This window comes from Arvicanthis niloticus, chromosome 3 (genome assembly GCF_011762505.2).
Source record: "Arvicanthis niloticus isolate mArvNil1 chromosome 3, mArvNil1.pat.X, whole genome shotgun sequence".
Classification (NCBI taxonomy): Eukaryota; Metazoa; Chordata; class Mammalia; order Rodentia; family Muridae; genus Arvicanthis; species Arvicanthis niloticus.
The window spans coordinates 49288343-49303748 of record NC_047660.1 but is presented as its reverse complement, the minus strand read 5'-3'; the positions used below and the strand labels follow the sequence as shown (position 1 = coordinate 49303748).

Sequence of the window (15406 nt, the reverse complement as noted above, 5' to 3'; positions counted from 1 at the left end):
CCTGGTCACCCTCTCCATCCTCCTCACCCTCTACACAGGCCTTACCTTCCTTACAGTCGTGTTTGTTGTCGTGAAGGACGAAGCCACTGCGGCACTGACACTCGTAGCTGCCAAACGTGTTCACACAGTCTTGCTGGCAGCCCCCATTGTCCTTGGAACATTCATCCTTGTCTGTAGGTGCAAACAAGAGCAATGGGTCCGTGTGGGCTGAGGTCTGCTCACCCTAGGGGAAGAGGGAGGCCTGGGCGGGGCTTCCTCCTGTGGGAGGGAGTGCTCTCGCAGGGGGGCTGGGTGCAGAGTGGGAGGTCAGGGTGATGATGGAGCTCTGGTCACTGCATCAGTGGAACCAGCTGAGTGGGCTTCGGCTCTGGGCAGAGAAGGTAGAGGTGGGCAGAAGGGTGGAGGGAGGGCTGGGGTCTGGAGCTCACCAGCATGGGGACCTCTACCATTACCTGCTTACTGGACAGACGGACAAGTGGAAAAACAGACACAGGGACAAGCAGACTGCAAGAGAAAGGAGCAGGACGCAGGGGTCCCTCTTTTACTTCACAACAGGAAATGTCACAGACACCATCAAAATGGGAGGGGGTGGGGGGGAGAGGAGAGCACCAGTTCTGTCCAGCCAAAGGAGGCGGCTGGAATGGCAGAGTGGAGGCAGGGAGTGGGTGGGCTCCAAAGCCCCCAGCCCACTCCGTCCGAGGTGAGCTTCCTGAGTAATGAAGGGTCTGGGGGCCTGGCAGGCCTCATTGGGGGGTCCGGTTTCTTTTCTGCACTCGGAATTTGAGCTGGTGGGGGCGTCCCCGAGGGGGCTGCAGAGCTGGCCTCTTTTCTGAAATGAGAGAGAGAGAAGGAGAAAAGGGACAAAGGAGTGGGGGTGGAGGAGGTGGAGGGCAGGAACCAGGGAGGAAAATCAATAAAAACTAGACCCAGGGTCCCCAGACAGGTGGACAGGGAAAAGTGGGGCGGGAGGGCAGGCAGACCCACATGCAGGACGGCCATGTCACTACAGCTGGGTTAGCAGGAGGCACAGCAACAGGGAAGAAGACTGAGCCTGTGGCAAGGAGAAGGGCTGGAGGGATGGCACACTCTGAGGTGAGCACATGGGAGAAGAGAAGCTCAGAATCGCTGGTAGAAGGGAGCTGAGGAAAGGGCTCTGCTCACCCTCCTTCTGACAGCTGTCTACCGAGCGTGTGAGACACAGGCATACACACTCAGGAACACAACCATAAACACAGCCCTGTGCACGGAAGGACTGCTGTACAAACATGGAAACACAGATAAACATGTATACATGCCAGGCATCACACACACACACAGAGAGAGAGAGAGAGAGAGAGAGAGAGAGAGAGAGAGAGAGAGAGAGAGAGAGAGAGGCAAACACCTAGAGTATACCATGAAGGCTCAGACACAAAGTCATAGTGATGCATACACAACCTATTGACCCATCTGTGTGTGGGCGTACACACAAGACCCATATGACCCACTCCATATATGTGTGGAAGCACATGCAGATAGGAACACACAGGGCAGGAGCAGACACATATAGGAAGACAGGCAAACCTGCACACATGGAGACATGAGGACCCAATGTGAATACAGACACACATCCATGCAGAGGTGTTCATGCCCATCATGTAGGCATTTATACATAGAGTTGCTCACATGCTGACAGGCACACATGCACATGCACGCGCGCACACACACGTGGGCAGTTACAGTGTGCCACACCATTGTTCGAAGCCCATGTGCCTGGCACAGAAGCAGGCACTCAGGACAAGTGTGTGGATCCCAATTACACCCAGAATTCCAGAGATGAACCATGAAGTGGAAAGATGGCTGCCGGCGTTCCACTGAGCAGGCAGGTTTGTGGTAAGTGGACAGTTCCTAGTCTAACCTGAGGACAGGAGCCTGAGGGCTGCAGCACTGATGCCCGTGAGGCCCTGTTTCTCATGCTGGGGGCGGGGGGGGGGGGCAGATCCATCAAGAGTCCATGGGAACATGTGTGTACAAGGTAGAGTTGTCAAGCCCTTTCCCAGAGGCTCCTCCTCTGGATATCAGAGCCTGGCTGAGGGACCTACCATTGTACCGGTCCATGAGACATGCCTTGAGGTGTGATGGGAACCTCTCCTGGGACTCTGGTAGGAGCTCCAGGGAGCTCAGCGCATCAAGTAAGCCATGGCTTCCCTAGCATGTTTGGACTCTTGTGCCTTCCTCATATATGCTCCCCAAATCCCTAGTCCAGTGCTTGGGACACAGATGGGGCCAAAGAAAACCGTTAAGCCAATGAGTGGATGGCTACGTAAAAGACTAAAGTAATGTGTGGGCATGTCAGTTCCATGGATGGCTGCCTGGACATCTGGGAGGGGACTCTGGTGCACCCTGAAGAGTGGACGACCCATTCTGTGACTGGAGAAAACATTGCAGGGGATCAGGGCAAGAGAGGTGGCACAGACCCCCAACAAGGAGATGGCACTCACCCTACAGTGCCCAAATGCCCCGGAGGTGCTGGGGTCAGACTGAAGATCTTCAGGCTCTTGCTTCTCCTTCTTGTCTTAGGGTCTCCTCGATGGGTGTCCCAAAAGTCCACACAGCCCCCTCCTGGGGGCCAGAGTCACATGCCCCAAGGCCCTGAGGCTGAACTCTGAAGCCCATCGATGAGGGTCCTCTGGAGGTTTCTTGTGCAAGGGGCAGTACATATATATATATGCACACATGTGTGTGCATGTGTGTATGCAAATGGTGTGAGCACGTGTACATGCATGTTCGTATCTTGTACGGTGTTGAGTGCTATGTGGAGAGTGGGGAGACAGGGCAGTTGACTCCAAACAAACATGGGTACCGCCCACATCCTCTCCAAGACTGGAGCAGCAGAAGGGCAGAGACAGACAAGAGTAAGCAGGTAATGGTTTCTCTGAGAAGCCCACCCTGGCAGGTATTCTATCCCCTCAGCCCTCTGGAAAGTACTTTTTTTTTGTCTAAGTGAGCCTAGGGAAGAACGGGCTTGGTGTTACACGGAGAGGGTCTCAGCAAGCGGTGGGACAGGGGCCTGGGGGCAACAGCTCAACAGAGCATGTTAAGCAGAGCAGAGCAGCTGGCAGTGCCAAGCAGGGAACCAGTGCACGGGGACAGGTGCATGGCATCCGGGTGGGACAGGCAAGGGTGCAGGGCAGCCACATAGGGGGCTGAAGGATACAGGACCCTGGGTAAGGAGGGGAGGAGGGAGGCAGCATGGATGAAGTCATGGGCTTCCTGGTCCTGCCCACCCTATGTCCACCCTACCAGAAGTCAGGCTGAAGGTCCTTAACCCACCATTCCACAAGTCACCTGCTCCAGCTTGCCCACTGGCTTCCTGCTCTTTCCACACCCCACTGTAGAGCATTCCCGTTGTTCATTGCTGGGTCTGGGCCCTTTTGCTCCTAACCTCACACTGACCTGAGGGGCCAAAGACTTAAGGATTCCTAGAGCAGGGGAGAGGTCTCCCAAGACCCCAGAGGTCCAGCTTGGGAAGGCTGGGTTTGGACCACCCAGAGAGGGACTGCAAAAGAGCCAGATAAAGCTAAGGGATGGATGAAGCCAGGCCTTCCCTGGGCAGGGGAATGGGCAGTTTTGTTACTAAAGGGCAGAGGCGACTCCTCTTTAGGGAAGGCCTGGCATGGACCCAGTGGGCTGGGTGGGCGGGGCCTGATTAGAAGTGCAGCTGCTGCAAGATGAACTACCCCACACAGTCCAAGGCAGACACCTCCCTATCTCTATCCCTGTGTTCTCAGGCAACTAAACTCCCCTTTCAGGCCTTGGCTTGCCAGCCTCCTCATTTCTGCACTTAAATGCTCTGCCCCTCCCTAGACCTGGCATCACTAAGGTTTTAAGGGCTTCCCAATAAAGATATTCAGATGCCCCAAGGGCTGCACTGATGGAGGATAACAAGTTGGGGAGACAGGGGTCTTGGGAGACCAGGGAAAGCAGTGGAGCTCCATTTTCTTTTTTCTTTTTTTGGTGGGAGGTGGGGCTAGAGAGCAAGGAACCCAGGGTTACCTGAGAAGAAGTGGGCCTTGAAGCCCTTTTTGGACACAGTATTGTCAGACTTGAACTCCACACGCATATTGTTGTACTGGGAAGTGATGACCTCTGGCTTCTCAGATCCACAGAACTTGCCATGTAGCTTAGAGTCCGCCGTGAGTCCACTGCGCACCTCCACGAAGTCATACTTGCACACCTGCAGGAGAGCCTAGCTCCGAATGCTGCCTCCAGGGAGCCTCTCTCACGATCACTCACTCCCTGGGAAACTATCAGGTTAAGCATCTACACTCAACAAAAAAAAAAAAAACGCTGCTGTGTGCATCTCGGAGCCCCAGGGCAGCTGGCCCCAAGCCCTTCCTCATTCCACAGGCTTCCAACTAATGTCCACTCTTATCTGCAGATACTCTTTCACGGCCCGAAAATCCTCCAAGCTTCAGTGTACTGGGAAGTCTCTATTCTCCGAGCCTATTATCTAACTCTCCCAACGGGTAGAAAGCAGGCACTGAGCCAAGCCCCTACGCCCCACACCTTCCTACCCACCTTGGCTCCAGAGGCACTTACATCATTGCCCTCAGTCTCGAAGAAGTCAAATTGCAGGGAGATACGGTACTGGGTGGGGGCCACCAACTGCCAGATGCAGTTTTTGTTGGGAGGGTACTCTTTGGGCCAACCGGGGCTGGTGATGGAGCCATTGAGCTTGGTGAGGAATCCACCACAGGCAGCTGGAGGGACAAAGGGAGGTGGCATCATTCACCAGGAGTCCCCCACTCTAGGAAGGGGCCCAAGGCTGGGCAGCAGTCAGGGGGAAATGGGAATCCTGTGGGCCCACAATTCGGAGCCATGGAACAGATGGTGGGGCCCATTGAAGGTGAGCCTAATTTTAAGAGCAGAATGGTCTGCATACATGGTCATCTCTACTACCTCTTCTGGAAGATGGGCCAGGAATCTGCTGGGAAGAGGGACACAGAGGGGCCTGGAAAAATGGGTATAAATGGGCAGTCTGGGAGGCACCCAGAGGACCTGGTCATAGGCAGTAAGACCAGCCTGATCTGGAACTGCTATCCTGAAGGGCTATCACTAACATACAGGCTGAGACTCTGCAAACAGTGGCATCCAAACTGTGGATCACGACCCTTTGGAGGATGGTGACATCAATTCCCAGGTCAAGATCAGGAGGATGGTCAAGATCAGTATTAACAGAAGAGTCAGAATAAAGGCCCCTAATGCCAGTGTGTATCATGTTCTGGAGGCTGACATGTAGGACATCCTTCTCATTCGTGGCTGGGAATGGCACTAGAGAACTCCAGCTTGTCCTGAAATATGACTGACCGAGGACAGAAGAAAGAACCCAGTAGCCCTGGGATAGTGGGGGCAACTCACCCTCACATCGACGCTTGTCTGGGGCCAGCTCATAGCCGGGGTCACAGCTGCACTTGTAGCTGCCCAGGGTGTTCAGGCACCGCTGTTCACAGCCCCCACGGTTGGGCCTTGAACACTCATCCACCTCTGGGGGGAAAAAAGGAAGGGGGGTCACCAACCATAGGCTGGACTTCGCTCCTTCCTACTGCACTGAGCTTGAGGTTCAAGCCCAGAGTCTTCAGGGTTCCTATGATCCCTCTCCCCACGTTGCAGGGAGGAGTGAACTGAAAGCCTCAGTTGTCTGTTTAGCCCTTAGCTACTCCAATATTCCCGTGGCAGCTGAGAACTCACAAGGAAATTCTACATAACCTTCTCCTGAGCATTCTGGCTGGCTGGCAGCTACCATCGTCTCCTATGTACTAGTCCTGCCAAAGTACTCATTTCTCCTTTGTCACTTCATGATATCTAGTATGGGGGCAGTTATACTGTATCTACTATATAGGTGAAGAACTGAGGCATGGGAAATAGTGTGCCCTAGACCCACATCAGTTTAAAAGCATCCTCCTCTGTCTTGCTCTTTCCCTCCACAGTCCTGCTCCTCACGGGGATGACCTTTAACCTTTGCTAGTGTTTACCTAGAGTGTTTTAACAGTATCCCTGCACCTGTGTCTCTCTCTCTCGGGGTCTTCACGTGGAATGAATGGAGAGTGAAGATAAGGGACTGGGCATCCACAGAAGGAGAATGTGGGACAGGGGAGGAAGTACCTTTGAAAAAGTTGACCGCAAAGCCCGCTTTGTTAATAGACCCGTCGGAGACAAACTTGAGCCAGAGCCGACTAGATGTGCTTTTGATGTCGTCAGGTTTCTCATAACCGCAGTATCGCCCAATGAGGTTGCTGCTCTCACTGTGCCCATCACGGACTTCCAAGTAGTCGTAAGCACAGCTGTCGTGGCGCTCAATCTAGGAGTCAGGGGCTCTATCAGGGAAAGGAGCTCTGGTTTCCAGGATCCCCATCCCCAGAGCCTTCAGGCAGGTAAACTGTCCTGGAAACCAACATAGGCACTGTAGGATGGATTTAAAGGGTCTGTGGCTACCTCAAAGGACTGGAACGTGAGGCCCACGTGGAAACCCTCAGACACCTGGATCCGCCAGATGCAGACTTTGCTGGGCCGGTAATCATCTGGGTAATTGGGTGACTGGATATGGCCATTATCCTTTTTCACATCACCACCGCAAATGGCTACGGGAACACAGGATGGGGTGGCAATGAGATGGAGCACAGGATAATGGTGCCTGCCTAAGCACCCCTTCCCCACTCTTCCAACAAACCCTGCTCCCCAGTTCCCACCCTGCTGACCCTGCTGGAGAAACCTCAGCAGGGGCCCTGGAGGCAACAGGAGGAAGTGGCTCTGGAATATCCAAAGGCCCTCCTTCTTCCTCTCCCTCAGTACCTTCATAGACGGCAAAGAAGCCCTTTCCAACCCAGTTGCTGCTGCTTCGGAATTCCACCCAGAGGCGGCTGTCGGTGGAGACAATGGGCTCGGGGAGTTTTCCCCCACAGAACCGACCTGCAGACAATAAAGACAGATGACGCTTGAGTCCCAGGTCTCCTCATATAAGCCCCAACTTTCTAGGTGGCTGGGGGATCCAGTCTGCAGCCACCCTACTGTGCCTACTCTTCCAACCACCAGAAGAGCCAGAGCCCCTTGAGATAGGACAGGAGCTGAAGGACATGTGTTTTACTGATTTGCTTTTCGTTGTTATTTTGGAGGGTTTGTGTTTGGTGGGTATTTTTGTTGTTTATTTTAGAGAAGGTCTCACTATTTAGGCCAGGCTAGCTTTGAATCAAAAGTTCAAGGCCCCAGCCTCCCCAGTGCTGAGATTATAGGCCTGGGGGACTGAACGAAAGCATGGCTTTGTGCATGGTTGGCAAGCACTCTACCAGATAAGCTACACTCCAGACCCTAGCCTTGAACTTTTGATCTCAGCCTCCAAAGTCCTGGATTAAAGTTTTATTGATCTATTTTTTTGTTTTGATCTATTTACTTATTTTGTTTTTTCAAGACAGAGTTTCTCCATGTAGCCCTGGCTGGCCTCAAATTCACAGAGATCCTCCTGCCTCCTGAGAGCCGGAACTAAAGGCATGTACCACCACTGCCCAGCATTGCTGACATTTTTAAAGTAAAGTTACCATCATTACTGATCTTTCTGGGATCTCCATGCAAAGAAGCAGTGAGAGAGAAATAGACACAGCTTTCTCTGCATATAATGTCATAGCGTGGTCTCCCAGGCATGCCACCACTGGTTCAAATTTAGGGAATGCCTTTGGAACCCCGAACTCCAGAATCTGAGGGCAGGGCCAGAAAGCAATCCTGTTCAAATAAAACTCAATAAGAATCAACACAAGGGCCGAAGCTCGCTATCTGTAAAATTCTTTGCAGTCAAGAACTGATTGGGGATGATTTGTGTGTTCCTGAGAGGCGGGGTGTTTTCTCACATTTCAAGCAAGGGACAGGAGGTGGGTGCTGGCCTAGGAATGTCAGCTATGAGAAAGAAATTCTAATCTCAGAGACCTAACACACTGCAGAGGAGATGTGATGTTAGTTGCTTTGGGTGACTAACAGGTCTACTAGAAGATCAGAGGCGGAAGTGAGGAGATAATCATCAGCAAGCATGTGGCTGTTTCTCCCAGACGACAGGACAAAGATGCTGAGGAGGGTAGGCAGCCCCCAATTACTTCCGACTACAGCAGAACAATGAACAGTGTCAAACAGTACCTCAGGCTTGATGCAGACGTCCCCTTTGCTCTAATTCTGTGTTCACTGAGCTGCCTCTGTGTTCAATGGTGCTTTAGATTTTGTTGTTAAGATAGGATCTTGCTATGTAGCCCAGGCTATCCTCAAACTCAGGATCCTTCTTCCTCTAGCGTCCCCAGAGTAAGAAGTATGACACTACTATGTTTTGCTTTTTCCTGTGGCTTTGAGCTCTCTCTCTCTCTCTCTCTCTCTCTCTCTCTATATATATATATATATATATATACACACATATACATATATGTATGTATATATATACATATACACATATATGTATGTATATATATATACATATATGTGTATATGCTTTTTCCTGTGGCTTTGAGCTCGCTCTCTCTGTATATATATATATATATATATATATATATATATATATACACATATATGTATGTAAATATATACATATACACATATATGTATGTATATATATACATACATACACATATATAATTTATTTATTTTTTATTTATATGAGTATACTGTAGCTGTCTTCAGACACACCAGAAGAGGGCATTAGATCCCATTACAGATGGTTGTGAGCCACCGTGTGGTTGCTGGGAATTGAACTCAGGGTCTCCGAAAGGTCAGTGCTCTTAGCCGCTGAGCCATCTTTCCAGCCCAGCTTTGAGCAATCTTTATCCCACTCACTTCATATATGTGTGGGCACACATGTGCACACAGGTGCTAACACACACCCAATCAGTGGCAAAGTATCTTGTACAAATAGAGCCAGGTCACTGGTTATCGAGGTCAGTTAAAGGCCTGCCATAGTAGGTTAAAAGCCAGGCCATATGATGGACACCCAAAAGTTGGACCTTATAGATCAAGGAAATCCCAGTGAGGATGTGAGCCTGGAGCTACAGGATATGAAGAGCAGCCTGCCAGACATCTTTGTATACTCCTTTGATTCCCCCAACCCTCATAGTGAAAGAGCATCTCCAGAGGGTAGCCCCAAAACTGGCACTAAGAACTGGAAGTCTGCAGCATCACAGTCAGAATTCATCCGCTGTCATGGCACTAATTAGTGTTGACTACCTGAGACAAATTACATGAGAGCTCGTAGGTCTCATACAGGGATGTCAACCTGCTTAGGATATTGGGTCCCAAAGTGTTCCAACAAAGAACCAGGGGGCTGAGGAGGCTGAGGAGTCAGTGGCCTTTACCTCGGAGGGGCGCCTTTCTCCAGAAGCCATCCCGTACCTCCACATAGTCATACCAACACAGACGGCTGCGGTACAGGTCCATGGATGTGAAGTTCAGAATAATCTAGGGGAAGATATAAGGGGTGAGGAGAGAAGGTTGCATGGCTCCCACTCTGTACTTGCCCCTGGGTTCAGGTACTTGTCCATTGCCTAGCAGGAGAGAAACTTAACCATCACCAGCCATGGCCAGCATTGTACACACATGGCCCTCATCAGACTAACTGAAAAACACCTGTCCGCTGCTCCCATTAGCAAACACCCACTGGGGCTCAGGGCATCCACTGCCTCGCACGCCCCACCCCAGTATAGGCCAGCTACTGTGCTGGCTTAAATACCCACTCGGGTTTCTCACAGTCAATATAAATAATGATGTCCTTAGGGAAGAGGGCAGGGCCAGGAAAGGCTTAGAAGGGCATGAGGGTACTGGGGGGCCTAAGATGGGAAAGAAGGGGCCAGGACAGAAGGTAGCTCATCAACAATACAAACCCACTGGGCCGTGATTCCTGGAAGGGGCAATGGTATCTGCAGGGACTAATGTCAGATCACAGTCCCTCTGGGGAATGGGTTTAACATACATCTCTGTTCCTATGGAGCTTATGAACAGGATTACGTAAGTATGAAGACTGTACAGAAAAAATGTAAACTCCAGCCCAGTTTACATTTTACAGTGCTGGGTTTGAGTCAGCACTATATTTCCTGCTCAGTCCTAGGGCCAGCCACACAACTTCCCTGATCCAACGTCAGCCAGCTCCTGTGATATCCTCTGACACCACAGTATTCCCTGGAGACAGGAAGAATCATATCATCATCCTGACAATGGCCACAACCCTTCAATAAGTCTCAAGGCTCCATAACCATAGCCAAATACTTTTTTTAAAAAAAAGATTTTACTTTAGAACTGGACATGGTAGCACATACCTTTAGCCCCAGAACTAGAGAGGCAGAGGCAGAAGCATCTCTGTATGAGGCCAGCCTGGTCTACATATTGAGCTCTAGGACAGGCAGAACTATACAGAGAGATTATTATATAAAAATAAAGTTTAGTTTATATGTACCTGAGTATATGCATACGTATCACATGTTTGCAAGCTGCCTGTAGAGGCCAGAAGAAGGCATGAGTCCCTCAAACTAGAATTGCAGGTGGTTGTGAGCCAACCCATGCAGGTACTGAGACTCAAACTTGGGTCTTCTTAACTGCTGAGCTATCTCTCCAGTCCCCAGGACAATGGATTTTTAAAAGGCAGAGGCTTTCCCTATAAGGTACATGTACTTGCTTGGAAATATCCAGAGGGTCCCCAAACCCCCTGTGCTGTCATAGTCCCAGCAATATTCCAGGGTCACATTTGTTGTGACCTGTAGGGGAGGGGGTGTGAACACTCAGCTAGTGGGCTTTCCTGCTAAAGAAGGGACAGGGCCACACCAACCCTTGGCTTCTGTGGAAAGCTGGAGGCTGAGATCAGAGGATAAAATAAGACAGACTCCAAGGCAGGCACTAGCATCCAACGTCCGTATCACTATCAACAGGACTGGTTTCTGCACACTCTCTCAAGCCAGCTTTGTCAGTGCTGGATCTGGATGCTTGTTGGTTTTTTATTTCTCTAGTGTGCATACGCACAGGCACGTGGAGGTCAGAGGACAACTCTTAGGAGTCTGTTCCCTTTTTCCATCATGTGGGTTCCGAGTATCAAACTCAAGTTGACAGGCTTGGTGTAAAGTCATGTTGCTAGCCCTACTGAGTGGTTTTAATCATCACCTACCCACTCTTTTCTCCTGGCCTCAGTCCCATGACATCTGCCCTATTCTCTATGTCCCTCTGGACCACACCCCAGCCCACCATGCCCTAAGCTCATTAGTGAGCACAAGCCCCTTCCATACCCTCCACTCCTGGGACCCTGCCCCCATCTCTGCACTCCATCAAGCTCACACTGCCAGCAGTTCTCACCGTGACCATCAAGGTCTGAGACTGAGATGTTTCCATTGCCCCTCCCTGCCCACTCCTTAGGCGACAGGATAATAATAGGTCCCCGCTATTCTTTCTTACTCTATTTGTGTAAGTTTTATCAATTGTAGTAACTTCAAATGTATCAGAATGAGGCTGTATCTTTGAAGTGAATTATATGTGTGCTAAATTATTTGTCATTATTATGAAAAGTTATTGCTATTATTACTAATGTCGGCGTTTTCGAAAAGCGAAGCTGCAAATCCATTCTAGCTCTTTCCATGGAGCCACAATGTCACGTGCCACATATCGCATCTCCTCAGCCCCACAGTCCCCGCCTCCAGTTGGCCTGGAACTCCCTATGTAGACGAGGCTTACAGAGATTCATCCATCTGGCTGTTTTGAAAGTATAAACCCCTCCATCCAGCTTGTTATCCCTTTTAGGAAAATGACCAAACGCTCCCACAGAGAGAAGCAGCCAAGGGCTGGCAGCCTTCAAAGTGAGACGATTGCCGGCCTGCACCAGTACCTCCTCACACTCAACCTCCATGGTGTGAACTCCAGACTCACACGCCTCTTCCAACTTAACTGTTCTCACCTAAAACCTGGAAGCTGGTCACACCCAGATCATTGGCTTCTGTCAGCATGGACAGCCATGGCTGCCTGTGTGAGTGACTGTGCCACTGGGCCCTTGGCACTGAGGAGCTAAGTCTCCTACCTTCTACCCCCAACCTCCCACAACTCCTATCTAGACCATCCTTCCAGCCATGCCTTCTGTCCATCCTCCCATCCTAGACCCACATTAAGCTTTGTCCTTGTTCTTGGCTCTGCCCTGCCTGAGCCACAGCAATCAGAGTCAAGTTTTTATTATGTCTACCTGATCAGATCCACCCTCAGCTCAAAGTCCTTTAATACATATAACATATGCACAACTCAGGATAAACTCCCAAGTCCTCACTTTGAAGGATATTTTTTTATTTCTGTTACCTCTGACCTCTTCTCCCACCATTCCTCCTTACTAGGCTCCAGGCACATGGACCATACCCATCCTCAAACATACCGAGCCTTTGTACTTGCTGTCGGAAGTGCTCACCTGATGTCTGCAGATGCTGCCCCACTTTCCACATGCCTGCCATGAATGAGGACTTCTCTGAAAGTCCCACATGAGTCACTCTCCCCTTTCCTCCCCAACGTGCACCACCATCTCCCTGCTCCCAGGGACTAGCTGGTGCATTCTTTATCTGCTTCTCCTCCAACACGGAAATGCAAACCCGAGCTGGCAGAAATCTCATTTGTCCCCCTCCACATGTAGCACTTAGTAGGTGCTTAATAACTATCTCTCAAGTACGATTTTGCTTTTAGGAATCTTCAGGTGGGCTTGCCTAAATCTATAAAGATAGAAGTGTAAATATGTCTACCGAAACATTTTAGGTAATAATAAAAACCTGAAAGGACTCACAATCAACTGTCCTCCACTAGAAGAGAGCTAGGCACTGGTAGCCCACACCTTTAATCCCAGCAGGCAGGAGGCAGAGGTGGGCTTCCATGAACTCTGGGAGTTTGAGGCCAGCCTGATCTAGAGTTTCAAGACAGCCAGGGCTACAAAGAACAACCCTATCTTGAAAAAACCAGAAGAGGAGGGAAGGATGGAGAGAAGGAAGGAGGAAAGAAGGGAGGAATGGAGGGGGGAAGAGAGGGAGGGAAGGAATGAGGGACAGACAGAAGGACACAGAGAGACAGAGACAGACAGAAATGATGAAGACTGATGGACGAGCAGCCATGAAAACAGATAAGGTAAATCTATTCGAGCCGACCCAAAGCAAGGACAGGATCCACCGCTAAGTGCAAAGCAAGCTGCAGAAACCCATTATGTGACTGAGAAGTTCTTTTGGCTTTCTGTGTGTCACAGAGACAAACACATCAAAGCATTCCTCATGCTTAGTCCCTGTTGAGAAGTGGGATATAAAAGATTAAGGAGGAGAATATTCTTTTTTTTTTTACATTGTGTTTATGGACTGTTCAGGCATTTATATCAGGCACATGTTATTTTTATATATCTAACAAATGACAAAAATATCCGTCACAGAATGCCAGATGGATGAAGGGATTCGGAAAGCTGAGGCACAGAACCCTGACTCCCACACTCACACCCTCTGCCCCTCACGCAGGCGGTCCCCTGGGCCGCCCAGCAGCTGGAATGAGAAGAAGCATCTACATATTTCCCTCACACAGATGAACATGGAGGATGAGCGCCAAAGTCACCACACCCAGAGGACCAGAACCCCAGAAGGCCCACCCAAGACCTCCCAAGGGGTTAGACAGACAGCGGTCACCTGATTTGGGAGGAAGAGACCTGTGTTGGTGGTCAGTAGCATCCCCAAGGGAGGCAGGGCACTGGCTATATTGAGACCAGACATGTCTAATTAAGAGTTGCACTGACTTCTGTCATGTGGACACAGCTGTGCCCTGGTGGCACAAAGAAAATTTTGCCCTTTGCCAAAGAAAATCTGGCCAGCTCTACTGTTTCCTAGCTGAGGACTTGGGGCATTTAGTTCAACTTCTTTGAGCCTATATTCATCTACAGATTGGAGAGGGTCTCAAAAGGCTGCAGTGGAGATTTGGGGATTACGTGAGGTACAGTGTATCCATCTGTTAAGAGGTTCCCTCATACATGGTGGTGCTCTCGAGGACCAGCCAACAGAGTACTACCCTTCTCACTTGGAAAGGAGCTACCTGAGGCCATTAACTACATCACCCCTTAGACAACTCACAGGATTCAAGGTGGCCTCACCCCACAATCTTAGACTCATCACCAAATTCCTTGGTGCTGTTTTTCTCATCTGTGAGTGGGTAATAGGACCTGCCTCAGAGGGCTTACCGGGATTAAGATGAGTGAAGCTCACTTCATCATCTGGTGCAAGGTTGGCAGAGAGTAAACACGAATTTACTTAAGTAAATTGCAGCACTGGGCAGTGATTCCTGTGCCTTGCACATGCTAGGCAAGTGCCCTGTCACTGAGCTGCACACTGCTAGCCCTCCATGGGAGTCCAGTCCTATCCACCACTCTAAGCTGTTTAGGACATCTGGACATGCAATGATTCAGATCAGAATTCTGGAAGTAGGGAGAGATAGTAGGGCATCTGGAAACTGACTAGTTTCCAGACGCTTACCCGTCTATCCACTGGGGATACAGAGAAGATAACTGCAGCCAACCTTTGTTGAGATGTCTCTGCACGCTATGTAATGCTCAAGCTCTTTCTGGATATGAGTTCCTTCAATTCTCATATAAATCCACAAATCATGGAGCCCATTTTGCAGGTAGGAAAACAAAGGCACAGAGTGTTTCATTGTCTGGGAAGCACTGCCAAGTCCCAAGGTCAGCTGCTAATTACATGAGTGTTGACAAACACTTGGTTCACCATAAGGGACCCTTTCTTGAAGGTAACGTGCCAAGATGGGCCTATCATCTGCACTTCTGGCCGTAAGCTAAGCCCTAGAGAGTTGGTGGAAAACAACTTTTCCCGCAGCCAGATTTGATGTCAAAGTCCAAATGCTTTACTGCTGACAAATCAGGCATTTCCCTGGGTAAACCTGGTCAGGTTTACATGTAAGCACTGTGAGCCTCACTTCCCTGGTCTACACAGTAGAGGTGGCAATGACAAGCTTAAAGATGACCTAGAGGCTTTAAGAGACTATGTGTGTCATGTGCCTGATTCATTGCGTGGCACATAATTGTTCTAACAACAGATCCAGGGCCCAAGGTTACAATTTTAAAGTGAGAGACAGAACAAGAATAATAGAAACTGGCCCTTATTCTGAAAGCACCAGCCTCCAGGGGTCCTTTCAAGGTTCATGGCCCCTGAGTGCCATCTTGCATTTTTTTTTTTTTTTTCAGACAAGGTTTTACAATGGATGTCCTGAAACTCACTATGTAGAGATCCATCTGGCTTTGCCTCCCAGTGCTGAGAATAAAGGCCTATGTTAGGGCAATGGCCTGGATTTACTTTCTTAAAATTGATACATTTCTTTCTTTTTAATTGATACATTTCTATAACCATGCACTGGTGAGTTTATC

The 15406-nt window shown here is 49.8% G+C and overlaps 1 protein-coding gene across 3 annotated transcripts in view; it reads right to left on the bottom strand.

Moving 5' to 3' along the window:
* The window catches only part of Bmp1 (bone morphogenetic protein 1), a 44683-nt gene that overhangs the window by 10495 nt on the left and 18782 nt on the right, over window positions 1-15406 (bottom strand). For 2 of the 3 annotated variants that reach the window (XM_034497038.2, XM_034497039.2), the window contains 8 exons: window positions 9354-9456; window positions 6829-6945; window positions 6472-6617; window positions 6142-6337; window positions 5398-5523; window positions 4579-4739; window positions 4033-4213; window positions 46-171 (listed from right to left, as the gene is read on the bottom strand). In XM_034497038.2, coding sequence (XP_034352929.1) covers window positions 46-171; window positions 4033-4213; window positions 4579-4739; window positions 5398-5523; window positions 6142-6337; window positions 6472-6617; window positions 6829-6945; window positions 9354-9456 — 1156 coding nt within the window. Of the gene's footprint in view, window positions 1-45; window positions 172-505; window positions 830-2477; window positions 2599-4032; window positions 4214-4578; window positions 4740-5397; window positions 5524-6141; window positions 6338-6471; window positions 6618-6828; window positions 6946-9353; window positions 9457-15406 lie in introns of those variants that run through there. The other variant, XM_076930768.1, reaches the window with a different exon arrangement.